Source organism: Aquila chrysaetos, chromosome 3 (genome assembly GCF_900496995.4).
Source record: "Aquila chrysaetos chrysaetos chromosome 3, bAquChr1.4, whole genome shotgun sequence".
Taxonomy (NCBI): Eukaryota; Metazoa; Chordata; class Aves; order Accipitriformes; family Accipitridae; genus Aquila; species Aquila chrysaetos.
The window spans coordinates 15814794-15829846 of NC_044006.1; the positions used below are offsets into that span (position 1 = coordinate 15814794).

Here is a 15053-nt window from a genome sequence, read left to right on the forward strand (position 1 = left end):
GCGAAGGCAGTAATTGCTGGGTGCTCACCCGTGACCTGGCGTGGTGCAGATACATCGCTGTGCGTGTCATTATGAGCAGTCCCCATCCAGAGCTGTTACAGCAGCATTGTCTCCCTGCATGTCAGTTATTAACATGATTTCATTCTACCAAGGAAAATATGATGTGCAGGATGGAAACTGGGCTGAAACTGCGCTTGCTGCCTAAGCCCGCAGAGCCTGCATGCTCAGGAGGAGGAAACAGTGTCCTCAGGCAGAAAGCAGTCCCCCCAGCAAAAATGTCTGGGGGGCTGTGGGGATGCACAGTGGGCTGCAAGGCAACATCGATGCCTTCTCCATCTCTGCACCGACCACACAACTCTGATGGAGTGGCCTGAGTATGGAGAGCCGATGGGGTGGGTGGCAGCGGGGAGTCCCAGGCTGGGGCTTGGCACTGGGATGCATAAGAGATGGGCACCTCTGTGGTGACCGGGAGCCAGGTCAGTGACTGCCACCAGTGAAGCCTGAGCCTGGACAGGCCTGGGCTTACTCATCTGCAAGGTGGAGCCCTGGGAAGTGTTTGGAAAAATTTGCATAACCTGTACAAGGAGCCCCTTGTCTGATAGGAGATGGGACAGCCCAAAATAGCACTTGAGAGACCCAAGGACCCGGTCTGTCTGCAGCACAAGCATCCTCCCTTACTGGGCTGTGCTCAGTTGCACTTTACAGGGGGGGGGAAAAGATTTGCAAAGGGAACCCACAGCTTCACAACAAGTGAGGCTCCTGTTGAGCTGATCTCCAGCTTTCTGGCCCTTCCAGCTCACTCAGCATAGTGGAGATTTCCCCAAAAGACAGCCCTGGTCCTGCAAAACTAGTCTAATAATTGTGACATCTTTGTCTATCCCCTATTTTTAATAACATTCTGGTCCCTTAACAATCACGTTTGGGAGAATTGAAGCTGTTTTCCCCAGAAAACCCAAAGACTGGTTTCCTTCCAGTTTATTCTATTTATTGAACCACACAACAGTGAACAGGGTCTTTCTGCACTCCAGGAGGAGAGTTGAGCCCCTCTGGGTTTCTGTGCAGGACTTGTTGGGGACTCAGAAGTTATTAAAAAGATTGTAGGGTTTGTGTTGGTTATTAAACTAATGCTTCAGAGCTTGGCTCTGGTGTTTGGGGACTCACTAGCAAATTACTCGCAGCTCTCGGGGGAGGAATGATTGGCACCAGAGGTAGTAGGGACTTTGCTTTTAAATGGATGTGCATTTCTGTGCTATTGATGGTGCTGTGGCATTGCAATCAGTGGAGTCCCTCTGTCTTGTAGCTGGTCGTGTTTCTTTTAAAACTGCTTTTTTTGGCTAAAAGGACGGTTTTAGTCAGAAATCCCTCAGAGCCAAACATCTGGGTTGATTGCTGCCTGAAGTGAGATGCTCGCCATGTGACAGCCATTCCAATTTGTTTGTGCTAGGGCATGTTAACTGCCCTGTTCCTCCTTAAAAATCATCTTTCTTGCCACTTGCAAGAAAGTGGCAAGAAAGATATATGGACATTAAAGGTTTGGGATGAAAGCAGGGGGGGCAACCTCCAAAAAGCAGCGAGGTGGTGCAGAATTGGGTTTTGTCCTATTCAAGAGGATACAAGATGGTTAAAGAAGACCTGAACCAAGCTGTGTTGTCCAGGCTTCCTCCAGCGTGTGAGCAGGGGTGCACCAGCCCTGGCATCCAGCACAGAGAGTGCACCACGGGCTGTAACATCCATCACTTGTGCTGGCAATGTTTGCTGGTGCCTTTTTCAGCAGCCCAAATGCCAAATTTTCCCCAAACCTGGCAGGGAGCGGATTTGGCCTTTCACCCCACGCCAGAGGTCCCCACAGGACATCTTCATTTGTCATCTGGCTCCCAGTGGAAAGCCACCGAGTTGGGAAAACTTGTTACTGGACGGAGATGGGGACAGGATGAAAAACCACATCTCCCCTTTTGTGAGTAAGTGTGATAAGAGGAGAACAACAGCCTGGCTGCATGTCACCGTCACACTGAAATAAAGAGAGCTTTCTGCAAGAGAGAGTGGTGGGGCTCGGTGGTTTTTCTTTGCCGCCGCCTTCTTTGACAGTTCGTCACTAAGACTGAGGCCCCTGGGGTTTTCAGACACCTGGCTCTCAATTAAACAGCTAATCTATGAAGCAAGGCACTTAAAGCAGGGAGGAAAAATAGCTTATCAAGTAAACCAGCTCTGGCCTTGGGCTATTAACCAGATTGAATATCAATATTTTTAAGGGATTCCTGAACATTAGCAGCGGCAGGGACCGTGACATTGTTTCCAGCTGTGCTGTCCAAGGAAGAGAGGGGAAGCGCTAGCAGGGAGAGGACTTTGTTGTTGGGCATCCGTGCACCTCCAAGCGCTGCAGCATCTGGACCAGGGGCAAGTGCAGGCAGGCACAGCCTCTCCTCGAGCGTGGGAGCTTCGTGGGACCTCAGAGTGGTCCTCACCACCTCTAAGGAATGGCACAGGGGAGTCTTGACTTTTCGGGGTACAAAGCTGTTAACCCCTTGTTGTGTTTTCTTCTCAGCCTGGCGGTGGCAAACAGGTTTGCTTGTGCCATGCATAGCAGGTTGGTAAATCCATGGAGAGCTGTGGTCCTGGGATCTCTGGTAGGGTCAGGTTGCAGGGATGATAGTGAAAGGATGGTTGGAGAGCCCTGGGGTGGCACAGCCTAGGTGCAGGTGGATGTGTTTCTGGGGTCACTGTGGTATGGCTCGATTGCTGTCCCCTGCAGAGCTTGCAGCATCGCTCCCCGTGCAGAGGGAGATGGGACACACAGGAGGGAAGAGGGATGGAAGGAAGGAAGGAAAAGAAGGAAGGAGGGAAGGAAGGAGAGAAGGAAGGAAGGAAATTCTGACAATCTTATCCTTAAGTCTCCATAAGTCTCCTTATGCATTTGGGGGTGTTTGGGAGTGGGAAGTGTGGTTATGCTGTTTCTGAAAGCTTTGGTGAGGCCGGTGGCACACACCCCTCCACCCCAGACCTCTCCTGTCTGGGCCTCAGTTTCCCTTGCAGAAAACAGGGATAATCATACTAGTCTGTCCTTGGTGTTCTCATCTGCCCTACAGATGAAGGCTCCCTTTACACATTCATTTATCTATGTCCAAGAACTATTACTAGTTGCATTTTGTCTTGTTCTCTCTTCCAACTCAAGCCTGTCATGTTGCAGTTGTGGGTTGGGGAATGAAAGGTAAAATAATTGCTGTGAAAATGCGATAGCGATAGTTATTAGAATATTAATCTATAACCAGTAACATGTGTCTCAGCTGTGTATATTTTTTTAATCAGACATATCACCAAGCTACTCTGGTCTGACTCATGCCCACTGGTTTTTACGTGGTGTGTCAAGGGATAGTGGCTTGAGAAGACACTGAACTTCGTAGCACTGTACTGATGAGCTGTGTTCTTTCACATGGAAGGGACACTAAGCCAGCGTGGCTGATTGGTGTGCTGGATTTAATCTGGGCACAACACAAAGTGCTCTGCTGGAATGCATTTAGGTGGAATACGAAATACTAATATGCAATGATTAAAAATTCCTTTTCCAGTTGTTACAGTAAGGGGGCCATTAACTGATGTGAAATGAATATTGTGTGTAAGGAGAAACCCTAAATGAATGGGACAGAGAAGGCAAGGGAGGCTGTTTCCTGCAGGGGATGCCAGGCTTGCATGGGGCAGCAGAAGAGCACTTTGCACAGGGTTTTTGAACATGCAGCACTGAGTGTTTTATAAGGTGCAAAATGAGAGCCATGCAGGCCACTTGTTAAATGGAGGACATCACTGATGGTGTCCAAAATCTCAGAGCAATGCTGCACTAGAAGCCCAGAGTCCCAGCTCCCCAGCCTTGGACGATGCTCCCTGCCAAAGTCCTGCTGCCCGCCTGGGCAGGAACAGCAGTCAGTGGGCAGATGGCACTGGGAGAGCATCCCATCTGCAGAGACGTCAGGTCCTTGTTGGCTTCCTCCCCGGTCTTTCCCAGCAGTGTGGCCATCACCTTGCCTGACCTTGAGTTTGCCATCTGGTGGCCCCATCCCATCACTCGTCAGCCACAGGCATGTCTCCTGTGCAGACCTGCAGTGTCCTGAGATGGCCCCAAAGCCACTGGGGCTTCCACCAGGGAGCCAAGGGAAAGGCTCTACCGAGGGAGGTGGGTGCTGAGCTCCCTACTCCATCACCAGTCCCCACAATGGGTGGTGAAAGCAACTTCTCCCATCTCCAGCTTCTACAGCCACAGGCTTTATTGGACTGGGGGGACCCACCATCCCAGGTGGGGAGGAGAGGAGAGGAGACAGCACAGGGGACAATTACATGCTGGTCCAACTGCAGGAAGCGTGGGGGAAGGTCACGGGAGCCAGACAAGGAGGGTGCGAAGGGGGGACGGGGGAGCAGGGACCTGGGAGACACACAGGTTCCCCTTCACGCCCCCACCTCCCTGGCAGCCAAGGTCATACCTTGGGAGATGCTTTAGGAGATGTCCTTCTCCAAGTGAAAGTCCATCTGCTGCCTTAGTGCACACCTGAGAAATGCCTCAACTTCATCCAGCTCTTCAATTTTTAAAGCAAACCCACAGAGTGGAGGGTCCATTGACAGCAGCAGAGCTGGGTCATGTTGCTCCCGCTGAGAGGGGGCAGCCCACTAGATTTGGGGGAAAACGCATGTTTTATGCCCCTACACATCCCCATCCTACCCAGATTCGCCGGCCAGCCTTTTCTGTTCCCATGCACAGAGGCAGCTTAACCCACATCCCTCCTACACAGGCTTAAGGAGCTCAGTGCCCTGATGTAATTGGTGTTTGCAACTGCAACAGCTGGTCAGAGATTCAGACTATTGTAAATAACACACTTCTGGGCTGGTTAGTGTTTGGGAAGGGTTTGGGCAAACAGTGGCCTGGGATTTCCTTAAGGTGGGCCTGGGGAGGGTAGCGGCAGTAAAACTCTTCAGCGATGGGGTGTGAAAACAGACAGGGGTGTATTTTATTTGAGTGCTATATTTTATTTTGAGGAAGAGAGCATTCCTCGTGCCTGCCTGTGACTGGGCCAGACCTGGAAATGGTATGGCCAAATTTGACCAACCTACTCATTTTCTGTGGCAAAGTGTGGACATGGGTAATGCCTGCCTTAACTTCAGGAAGGCTTTTGACATGGTCTCCTGCGGCATCCTGGCATCCAAGCTGGGACACAGCAGTCTGGATTGGTGGCCTCCCAGAGCAGTGCAAGCTGGATGGTGGGGTTCCAAGGGCAGTGATAAGGTCTCGTACTCTGCCCAGAGGCCAGTTGAAAGAGGAGTTGCTCCAGGGACTGGGGATGGGGGAAAGTAGGGCCATGGGTAGGTAGCAAAATGGGTTGGAGACTTGCATAAACTCTGACAGGTAAGCAAGGATGGAAAAGTGGGAGTGCATCATCTAGAGGGGGAAGGAGCTAAGTGGGGCCAAGGACGTCCATGTGGCATGGCCTAGTGTGGGTGAAAGAGGTGCCAGGGCAGATTTGCTCTGAAACAAAAAATATGGGCATCAGGAACTGGAAATTCCAGAAGTCACCAAGTGTAACGCCACATGTTGAAGTCACTGTCCTGCAACATCGCTGAAACCCCAGGACAGGCAGAGCCACGGGTTTACAACAGGTCAGATGTGTCCTTGGGTAGCAAGACCATCCAGGGCTACCTGGCTACAGATACTCTACATGTGTGCAGGCTCTCTGAAGGTCCTGCACAGCCTCAGCCATTCCCTGTGGGTTTAGGACGGAGATTCCCTGGGGACTGGCCATCCTGGAGCAGCCTCCAGCCAGGCTTTGTGCAGATATTCAGGATTTCTGCGAAACGAGTCCTTGAGGCTCAAGCTGGGTACCCGAAGTGACCAAACAGCAGAAAACAGCCTTGGCTCTTCCTCTGTTTCTCCACCTCTGCACCAGGAATGGGGACAGTTTCCTTTGTGAACCTTTTCCAGACTGCACTGCAAAAATATGTTAAAATAGATAGCATTAAACAACTGTTATTATATAGGTTGGAACTTGGAGCAACCTGAAGAGGTTGGGCACCACTTGCCAAAGATGTGAGAATTTAATTCACTTAGATGCCTTTAAAAGTCCTGTCCTTAGGTTATTTTTGCCAGTGTTTTTAGGAACACTGTGTCTGCCAGGAATTGTTTTTCAAGTAGTAAAACAAAAGTCTCTGGCTCTTTTAATCCGTAAGGGTGAAAGGGAAGACATAACGAGCCAGACAGACAAAGTCTAACTTTTTTTTGATTGGATTTAGCAGGGAGATAATTTCCAGCCTCAGTGGTAGGTTAATAGAGTCACAGGGGTTAGAGCCGGACGAGATTTATTGTGCCATCGCGTCCTCCCGCTGCTCCGCATAGACGATCAGCCTTGCCAGGTGTCTCCAATGCTCTGTATGGTCTGGCTTTAAATGATGAAAGGAATTGAGTGTCCAGTCCTTTGTGCTCTCAGAATTAAAAAGGCAAAGGTCTGCAAATCACAGCTTGTCTGTTCAGAGCTCATTGATTGCAATCGGTGTTAAAACATTCCATGTCTCCCCGGGTCAGGCTGCAAGCACCATCTCTGTGTGGGGCTGGGTGAGTCTCCTCTGTTGCCTCTTTACCTCCATGCTGGACTGAAGTTTCACATCCTGGAGGTACAGAGCCTGTAGCAGCAAGCCCTAACGCATTGATGTTTGTCTGTACAGGTAGAAGTACCCTTAGGCAAAATGGGACTATGGGCAGGAGCAGCCCCCCCTAGGTATGCCAAGGGGCTGGTAGCTCAGAAGGACATCGTCACACACGGAGCCAAAATGGGGCTCACCTGGCAAAGGGGTGAGATAGGTATAGTGAAGTTATCCCCCCTAACAGGTTTAATAGGAGATAGAAGCAACCAGAGATTTCATCCCCTGTGGCGAAGTGCTGTGCACTGAAGTGCTGTCCCTGAAGACAGGGAAGAAGGAGGACTTGAGTCTTTTTTAAAGTCTTGGGTGCAACCAAAAAGCATGCCAGAAAATGTTATGGCTTTTTCCCAGGCTCTGCCTGCCTAGTGAGGAGTGTAGGGAAGACTTAACTGTGTGTTTCAGGGCTAGGCAAAGCCAGAGCATCACATGCTGCCAGTGTCAGTGTCTCAGGCAAGCTGGGCTGCGGGCAAGCAGAGCCTGCCAGGACTTGGGGAGCAGGGTGACCAGGTCCACAGGAGCTGCACCCATGCAGTTGGGCAGCTGCTGCTGTCCCCGCCTTGGACCAAGCTGCTCAGGCAAACTTGGGCTTTGAGCCCAGAGAGCCAAAATCCCAAAGCCAGGCAGTGCTTTAGCTTTGCCCAGTGCCAGGGCAGACGCTAGGGTCTACCAGGGAGGGGACACCATGGCCCTGTGGTAGCAGTGCATCCCCTGTGCCAGGCTCAGTGACCACCTGGAGTTGTGGACACCCTGGTGGCATTGCCCCAGGTGCTGGGAGTATCTGTGGGTGCTGCTGGAAGTGGCTGGGAAAGAGCAGCGCCTCAACATGCATCATAAAATACCTTCCATAGCTCTGAGCTGACTTTTCCCAGGTGAAAAACCACACACTATGTATTCAGTACACAATAGCAATCCCAATGCATCCCCTCTGTTTCTGGAAGATGAAAATCAAACTGATGTCTTTGGACAGCTGGAGTTTTTGCTGCAGAAATGTGAACAGGCAGCCTGATAGGCAGCCAGACCAGCTTTGATTTCACACAATTTCCAGCCTTGTCCCTTGGTCCTCTTAGTCCTCAGAGGCAAAGCCTGTTCTCAGGGGCTGCCTGTGAAATACCCCAGGCAAGAAACCTGGGAGGATCATTCCTTGCAGCCGTGGGAAGCAGGTTGGAGTGGCTTCCAGCTGATCTGGCTGATGGCTTAGTGATTTCCAAGCTAACAGTGACACCTCCTGTTTGCACAAAATTCAGCTCAAAGCCCAGCATGTAAAATGCGCAGACAGGCAGCAGAGTGCAGATATCATATAGGAGCATATGGGCTGCTTCACCACTTAAATCTCTTCATTTGCATCCAGAAAACTCAAGCCCTCTTCCATCTGCAGGTGTGGACCCACAGGGACAAGGCTGTCCCTGTGTGTAGTGAGAGCTGGCCTGTGCTGGGAGGTGCTCAGCTGGGGAAAGCCCAGAAAGGTCGGCATGAACAAAGGTGCTGAATGCAAACTAAGAAGAGCAGTCCTTTGAATTGTAATTAAGTACAGAGAAGTAAAAGGTTTTTTTATAATAGCATTAAAGCTTTTACTTGGATGTAAAATTTATTTAAATCTTGGTTTGTCATCTAAAAGCAACCAGCTTACACCCAGAGTGTCAGCCTGATAAATAGGTTTCCAGCAAGAGTTTTGCGCTGGCTGTGACAGTCACCTCCCCAACACACTCTCTCTCTGGAGATGGGATCCCCCCCAGCCCTGACTAGTTGAAGTTGAGGAGCTGGTTCCTTCACTCCAGGCTTGCTGGGAGATTTTTATCCCGCACCCCTTTTTGTAAGACTCTGGCAATTCCCTTGCACACCTTCCTGACTCCCCATTTGTTCATTCAGGTGTTCAAGATGTCATTGAAGGTGCAGACAAGCAACATCACGAACAAGAATGACCCCAAGTCCATCAACTCCAGAGTCTTCATTGGCAATCTCAACACAGCCGTGGTCAAGAAGTCAGATGTGGAGACCATTTTCTCCAAGTACGGCCGAGTGGTGGGCTGCTCCGTTCACAAGGGCTATGCCTTCGTACAGTACTCCAGCGAGAGGCACGCGCGTGCTGCTGTCCTGGGCGAGAACGGGCGTGTGCTTGCTGGCCAGACACTGGGTAAGTAGTTTCTTCAGCCATTTTGGGTGTCCAGGTAAAACACAGGTTGCTTGCTCCATAGGGGCTGGTCAAGGGATGGCCAGTCCAAGGTCAAACTGGGACATTGATCTGCAGATCAGGGTCAGGTCCAACGATGGTGAGCAGGTGAGACACAAACCAGTGGTGACCGAGCAGGTCCATAGTGACAAGGCAGGTCTGGGGCCAGGCTGGGAAGTCAGCCAATGGGTCAGGATCAGCAGGGTCCATGGCCAGACACAGGCATGACTGTGACAGAGCTGGAGACCAGCGCTCCTACAACACAGGGGCTGAAGGCTGCCAGGTCCCATGTGGGTAGGGGTCAGAAGTGAGGCTGGTCATGGCCATTTAGGTGTATCGGTACCCTCAGGGCTGTGACATTGTGGCTCAAAAAAATCATGTTACGAGCTGTGACTGTAGAAGCTAAAACACGGTTCTGAATCATCGCTTGTCTTTGTCCTTCATCTGGTGGGGAAAAACAAGGATGGGAAAAGACATTGCCTGGTTCCCTTTCTGGACCAGGCCTTACCCTTTGCCTGTCAAGAGAGGTGATAGTCTAACTCAGACTAGCTCAGACTAACCTTAGCCAGCTGATGTTAAATGAGATAACTTCCCCCATAGACACAGGGAAGGCTCTCATCTGCACTGCTGTGTGGTAAGAAATAACAAACAAAACCACCCCAGCTGCTCCCAGCTGCATCCTTATTTTGCAGATTGCTCTGAAGTGTCACATGCTGAGAAGCTCTTGTCACCAGCTCTAAGTTGAGAATTGGAACTGGAGACAGTATTTTTAATGAAAAATTGTTACTTCCAAGCCTGCTGCAGGCAGTGGTCATTGAGCATGCAGGAGAGCGATTTGCAGCCCATTCCCACCCTGCTTCTGGCACAGCAGTCTGAAATAAAAAGTTGCATGCTAGATCTGATCTTTAAGACGGTGTGCTGTTTCCAGCCACGGTTTATTCAAATATGAGAAACTTCTTTTCTCTTGCGGTCCAGAGAGCGGAGCTGCAGACTGAGGCAAAGCGCAGTGTGCCGGGGACACTTCCAGCCCAGGCATTGCCCACACATGCAGAGTCTGTAGATATGACAAAGAGGGCCATGGTGAGCAAAGGAGCCCATTGCGATGCTCCAGACAGATACAGGAGACGCAGCTAAGAGACAGGCAACACTGACCTGCTTAGCTGGAGAGATGAAGGTTTACCATGATAGGAACTTCTTACTGTCCTCTCTGTGCTGGTCCCAGAGGTCTGGCATGCCAACAAGACAAAAGGACTGTATTATAGCTGCGAGTCCTTTACATGTACTGGAGGAGGTGCAAATTCAGCTCCCTTTCATCTGCCTTCCTTTCATAGGCCAGTCTTAGCATAGAAGAGCTCAGCAGGCTTTCTTTTGCTGTTCATGAACCAGTATAAACACAGGGATACTCCCCTTTCAGGAGAATCCAGCAGAGAAGAAGAGCTGAACAATATGTGGTTAGAAAATGTCTTTGCACAAAACAAGGTAGAAAGTCCCCCCCCTAAAAAAGAGGTGGTGATGGTCACATAGGAATGTGGAGAGGAAGGACAGGATGGGTCCAGCAGGGGACATGGCAGGCACGTTGCTGAAGAGACGGTCCCTGCTTCTGTTCATGGGTAGGGTTTTGGGGGGTCCTTTGAGGTGACGACAGAATTTCCCTCCTCAGGTGGGCAGCAGGAAGGTAGGTTGCTTTCTGCCCTGGCAGCTCCAGCTGGCAACTTCAGCAGGGTGCAGCCACGCGATCCTGTGGAAGAGCTACAAACCACGACTGCCAGGCAAATGGCTGCGTTTGGTGTGGCAGGAGCTTATGGGGAGCATGGTGGGGCAGCATGCCTCAAGACGGTGCCCAGTGTAGGGGCAAAGTACCCCCAGCCTGCTCAGGGACAGCAGCTTGTTGTCCCAGTGCAAGGCAGCCTGTCCCCAGTGCCAGCAGGTGGTCACTCAGCAGGACTGCATCCCTGTCCGAATCCAGAGCCACTCCTGCACAGCAAGCATTCGCTGTAATGACTCAGTTGTAGCCGCCCTGCATGGCACAGTTTGAGTGAAACTGCCTTTCCTGCCTCAGCTGTTCAGCTGGGAAAGAGAATTTGCATCATCATTTAAGAAATGGGAAAGCATCGTAGTTTTGCATGTGACATGAGTGCTGTGCCTGCCTCTCGTCTGAGTGGGCATGTGGTTTAAGGATCTCATATCTCCCTCAGCATCCGTCAAGGCTCTTCTGTGTCCTTCTAATAGATCATGGAAAAGCTGATCCTTGCAGAAACCCTTAAGTGAACAACTCCAGCTCTCAGTGGTACTTGTCCCCTCCAGGAGCACAGCTGGCTGTGCTGCCATGGAACAGTTACATGCGCCGGTGGTGGCAGGAGGGTTCAGTCCTCCATCTGCTCCCGAGTGCCAGTGATGCTTTGCAGGTGACATTTTTCCAGCACATACCAGAATGAATGAGCAAAGCAAGCATCTTTCTAGCTCACATCTTCTAGCTAAGGTCAGCTCTCAAGCTAAGTGGTCTAATAGCATGTCTTCCATTTTTTCTTTTTTCTTCTTCCTTTGCTATGCAAACAACCAAACTCGCTTTTTAATTGATCAGCAAGATACTGAATGCATCACAAAACGGAGGTGTTTGAAATGACAGCTATAGCCCATCCTGTGCTAGGAGATGGACTGCTCTGCCAGGCAGGTCCTGGCAGCCTCTGTGCTTTCTCCAGAGGCTCCCAGACACCCTGGTCGTTGCAGAAGGCGCAGAAGGCAATTACCATTCCAGTGGGGGAGCTCTGCACTGGAAGCTGGATCCACACCATAACCTGATCCTACCATGTAGGCTAGACAAAGCACAGCCTCCCCATTTAGTGTGGGCAAAGGTGCCTGGATATGAGCAGGAGGAATAGATACTGCCTTGGGGTGGGTAGATAGATTCAGTGATGCAGAGGAGGGAGCCAGAATGGGAATGAGATGCAAAATCTGCCCAGGCTGAGGTGCATGCTGAGCACTTGTCTCTCCTTGTTCACTATCAAGGGAATCCTGAGGGTCATTGTCCATCACCACTATAGGTTGAAAGTATAAATTTCATGGTCTCTCTGCATGCACCGATGAAGGCTCTGCAGTGCTATTTCTAGCAGTGCATACCAGCAAATTGAGCTAATTGTTGTCATTATCCACCATTGGGCTTTCATTGCATCTCTCTTGAAGGGTGTTAATCAGCATGGTGCTGTCATTAGCTCTCCTTTTTGCAAGAAGAGTGACTGGCAGCTGGCAAGATGCACCCTGACAGCAAAAAGGGTTCACAAGGGAACTGGAGCTGAGCACGGATGTGCTTGGGGATGCACCAAGGAAGAATTTATTCCTCTCCTCCTTTACAGCAAACAGCATTGCCAGAAGCATTGCGTTGCTCAACAGACTCAGAAAGGCAACCACATGCATAATGTTCACACTGGCAGCAGTTGTCCATGGACCTGTCCCGTGGCCATGCACGTCCTTGCTAGCATTCAGGCTCAGCGCTCTTCTGCATTCCCCTTAGCAGTTGAGTATGGGAGGATGGAGGGTGAAAGGCAGCAAAGAAAACACGCTCTGATCTGAATGTGCCTCCAGAGGAACATTCAATGTAATGGCCAAGCAATACCCTAATACCATACTTGTTATGCAAGCTTATAAATAGGCTAAGCTCCAGCTTCAGTAGGAATGATGTCTCTTGCTAGACCCTAAAAGGCAGTCCAAGGAATTGCACAGCAAGACATTTGGGCAGTGGGAGCACGTCCGTGCTCCTTTGGAGCTGTGTCCCATGTGTGCAGCCTGTACTCCTGCTCAGGTTGTTTCAGCAGTGCTGCAGCTTTCTTGTGCTCCTGAAGATGATTTTCTTGGTTAATAATTAAGTCAGCAGACTGTTCACTTTGGATCATTTTGCAAGCTCTTTATTTTGATGGTGAGCAGACCAGCTTGTCCACATTTCTCCATAAAGTCCCTTCATGCAGCGTGAAAAAAGCAACAGTTAGTAAGCTTACACCTGCTGAGTGTCATGGGATATCCTGGAAGTCCTGAAGAGGTGAGAACTTATATACCCCAGTTTGCAGTCACAGATCCATGAACCCTGAGCCCCAGATGAAGACCTTCAAATCCACCTGCACCTCAGAGGCTGCAACTTGTGCCACCAGCTTAGCACAAGGACCTGTCCCAATGCTGTGGGGCAGCTCCTGTCCAGCCCCATGCAAATGGTGCTTTTGTTCTACGTAAGGAAATCCTGTCTTGCTTGGCTCAGATCTGGCACGCCCAGAGGTCTGACACCTATTTAGACAGAAAGGACCTGAAGAACAGAAAAAGTTTGGGGCTGTTTGGAGAAGCCAGCAGGGAATTTGTTCACTCCTAGGCCAAGAAATGAAGAGGAGGTGAGGCCTCATGCTCCCAGTAGCTCACCTTTCTGCAGTTCTGGGGCCACATTCAGCATTAGATTGCCAGGGTCTCGGCAGCCTCCATGAAATTGGTTGTATCACTTTATTCTGATGTCAAAAGCATGTTTGGCACCAAGGCCAAGGAGAGGAATTTCCTTAGTGGATTAGAAGAGCTCATTCTCACCTCCCCTGATAGAAGATGCTCCTCCGAGATCAGCTGGAGTGGCTGCAGGCGTGTGCCTGCACCCCATGCAGTTTTTAATACAGCCCAGTCCACAGTGGTGCCCAGCTGGCTCATACTTAGCATTGATTTTTATTCTAGAAGGAGCAAGGGATAAATTGTTAGCAATTAGCAGCATGCAGCAGTTTTATATATTGTCCATGCCTTGTCATAACAGCACCATGTTCTCCTGAGAAGCCTGTCCTGAATTTGTGTGTGGGGGTTAGACCACGTGCAGGGTGTTGACCTCAAAAATAAATGGTTAGTAGCTTTGTAGAGGAAAAGGAAGGGGTTTACCAAGTACAAGAATATACTTGCCTTCTTGTGGGGGTCCAGCAGAACACCAAACATGCTAAAAGTAGGTGGAAATGCGGTGGGAGGTGCGGAGGAGTTTGTTTCTGCTGGTGGCAGGGCTGTGCACAGCCCCTCACGCTCCATGGTTGGGTATGGCTGCTGGTGAGCGTAGACGTGCTGTGTCACAGCTGTGTGTCCATTCCTTGCAGATATCAACATGGCCGGGGAACCTAAACCCAACAGACCTAAAGGGCTGAAGAGAGCAGCCTCCGCGTTGTACAGGTAGGTCTCCACCGTGCCACCTCCCTGCGGCGAGGTCTCCAGGCTGGTATTTGCCTTCTGGCTGGGGCTGATTTTTGTACCCACCAAGGCTGCTGCCCCAACCTCCCTGGCCCCTACCCCAGGCAGCCTTGGGCTGCTGCTGCACGTTCAGATCTTCTCCTCCCATGGACTTCTTGGCCTTTGCAATGCCCCTCAGTGCTAGGCTGCAGGGAGGAGAGCCAGCAAGAGGTGTCAGTGGCACACCCAGGCTTGGCTGATGCCCATGGCGTTGGGGGACTCTGCCTGGGCATGGTCCAACCTGTGAAAAGTGTTGGACCTGGAGATCATTGGAGAAAGGCGGGCAGCACCTGCTTTAACCATATCAGGGGTCTTGAAAGAGGTGTACCAAAAGGAGCGCTCCTCTCCAGCCCCAGCTCCTCCAGCTGGGGAGTAGGAATGGGGCACAGTGATGCATGCTGGGTGTTGGGGGAGAAAAGGGACCAGGGATAATTTAGGGAAAGATGCTGGAGAGAAGGGCAAGAGAAGAATGACAGGGAAAGGGAGAGAAGAAAGGAAGAAAGTGGGAAACCCTTGGGGCAACAAATGGAGGTGGACCAAGGAGGTGGCTGGGAAAGCCCCAAGGGAGCCTGTGCTGTGGAGCAGTGACCAAGGGATCAAGGGAACAGGAGGGACAAGTGGGACGTGAGGTCTGTGGGATACGTAGCACGTTACAGATGTCAGAGTGAGCCTTCAGTGCCGCTGTTGCCAGCTCTAGAGACTTTATCATGATTTTCACGAGAAGTGAAGATTTTCATTTAAACCCCAGCATCTGGAGTCATGGGAATATGGGAGAAACTCATTAAGTTCTTGCTCCTGTGGTCGCAGAAGGGAAAACTTGAAAAGGTATTTGGAGAGTACCCTGCAGGTTCAAGAACCCAAAACCAAACAAGATCCCAAAACGTGTCTTATTTATAAATTCTTGTTATTCTTACACCAGTCTCATGGTATGGAGACTGGGGCACTGAGGCAGGATTTAGAAGGTGTGATGTTGGGGAGAAAAAACTAAAAT

The 15053-nt window shown here is 50.6% G+C and overlaps 1 protein-coding gene across 4 annotated transcripts in view; it reads left to right on the plus strand.

Moving 5' to 3' along the window:
* The window catches only part of RALY (RALY heterogeneous nuclear ribonucleoprotein), a 141841-nt gene that overhangs the window by 111216 nt on the left and 15572 nt on the right, over positions 1 to 15053 (plus strand). For all 4 annotated transcript variants that reach the window (XM_030009195.2, XM_030009198.1, XM_030009197.1 and 1 more), the window contains 2 exons: positions 8536 to 8800; positions 13933 to 14005. In XM_030009195.2, the coding sequence (XP_029865055.1) occupies positions 8545 to 8800; positions 13933 to 14005 (329 nt within the window). In that variant the 5' untranslated portion in view covers positions 8536 to 8544. The remainder of the gene's footprint in view (positions 1 to 8535; positions 8801 to 13932; positions 14006 to 15053) is intronic.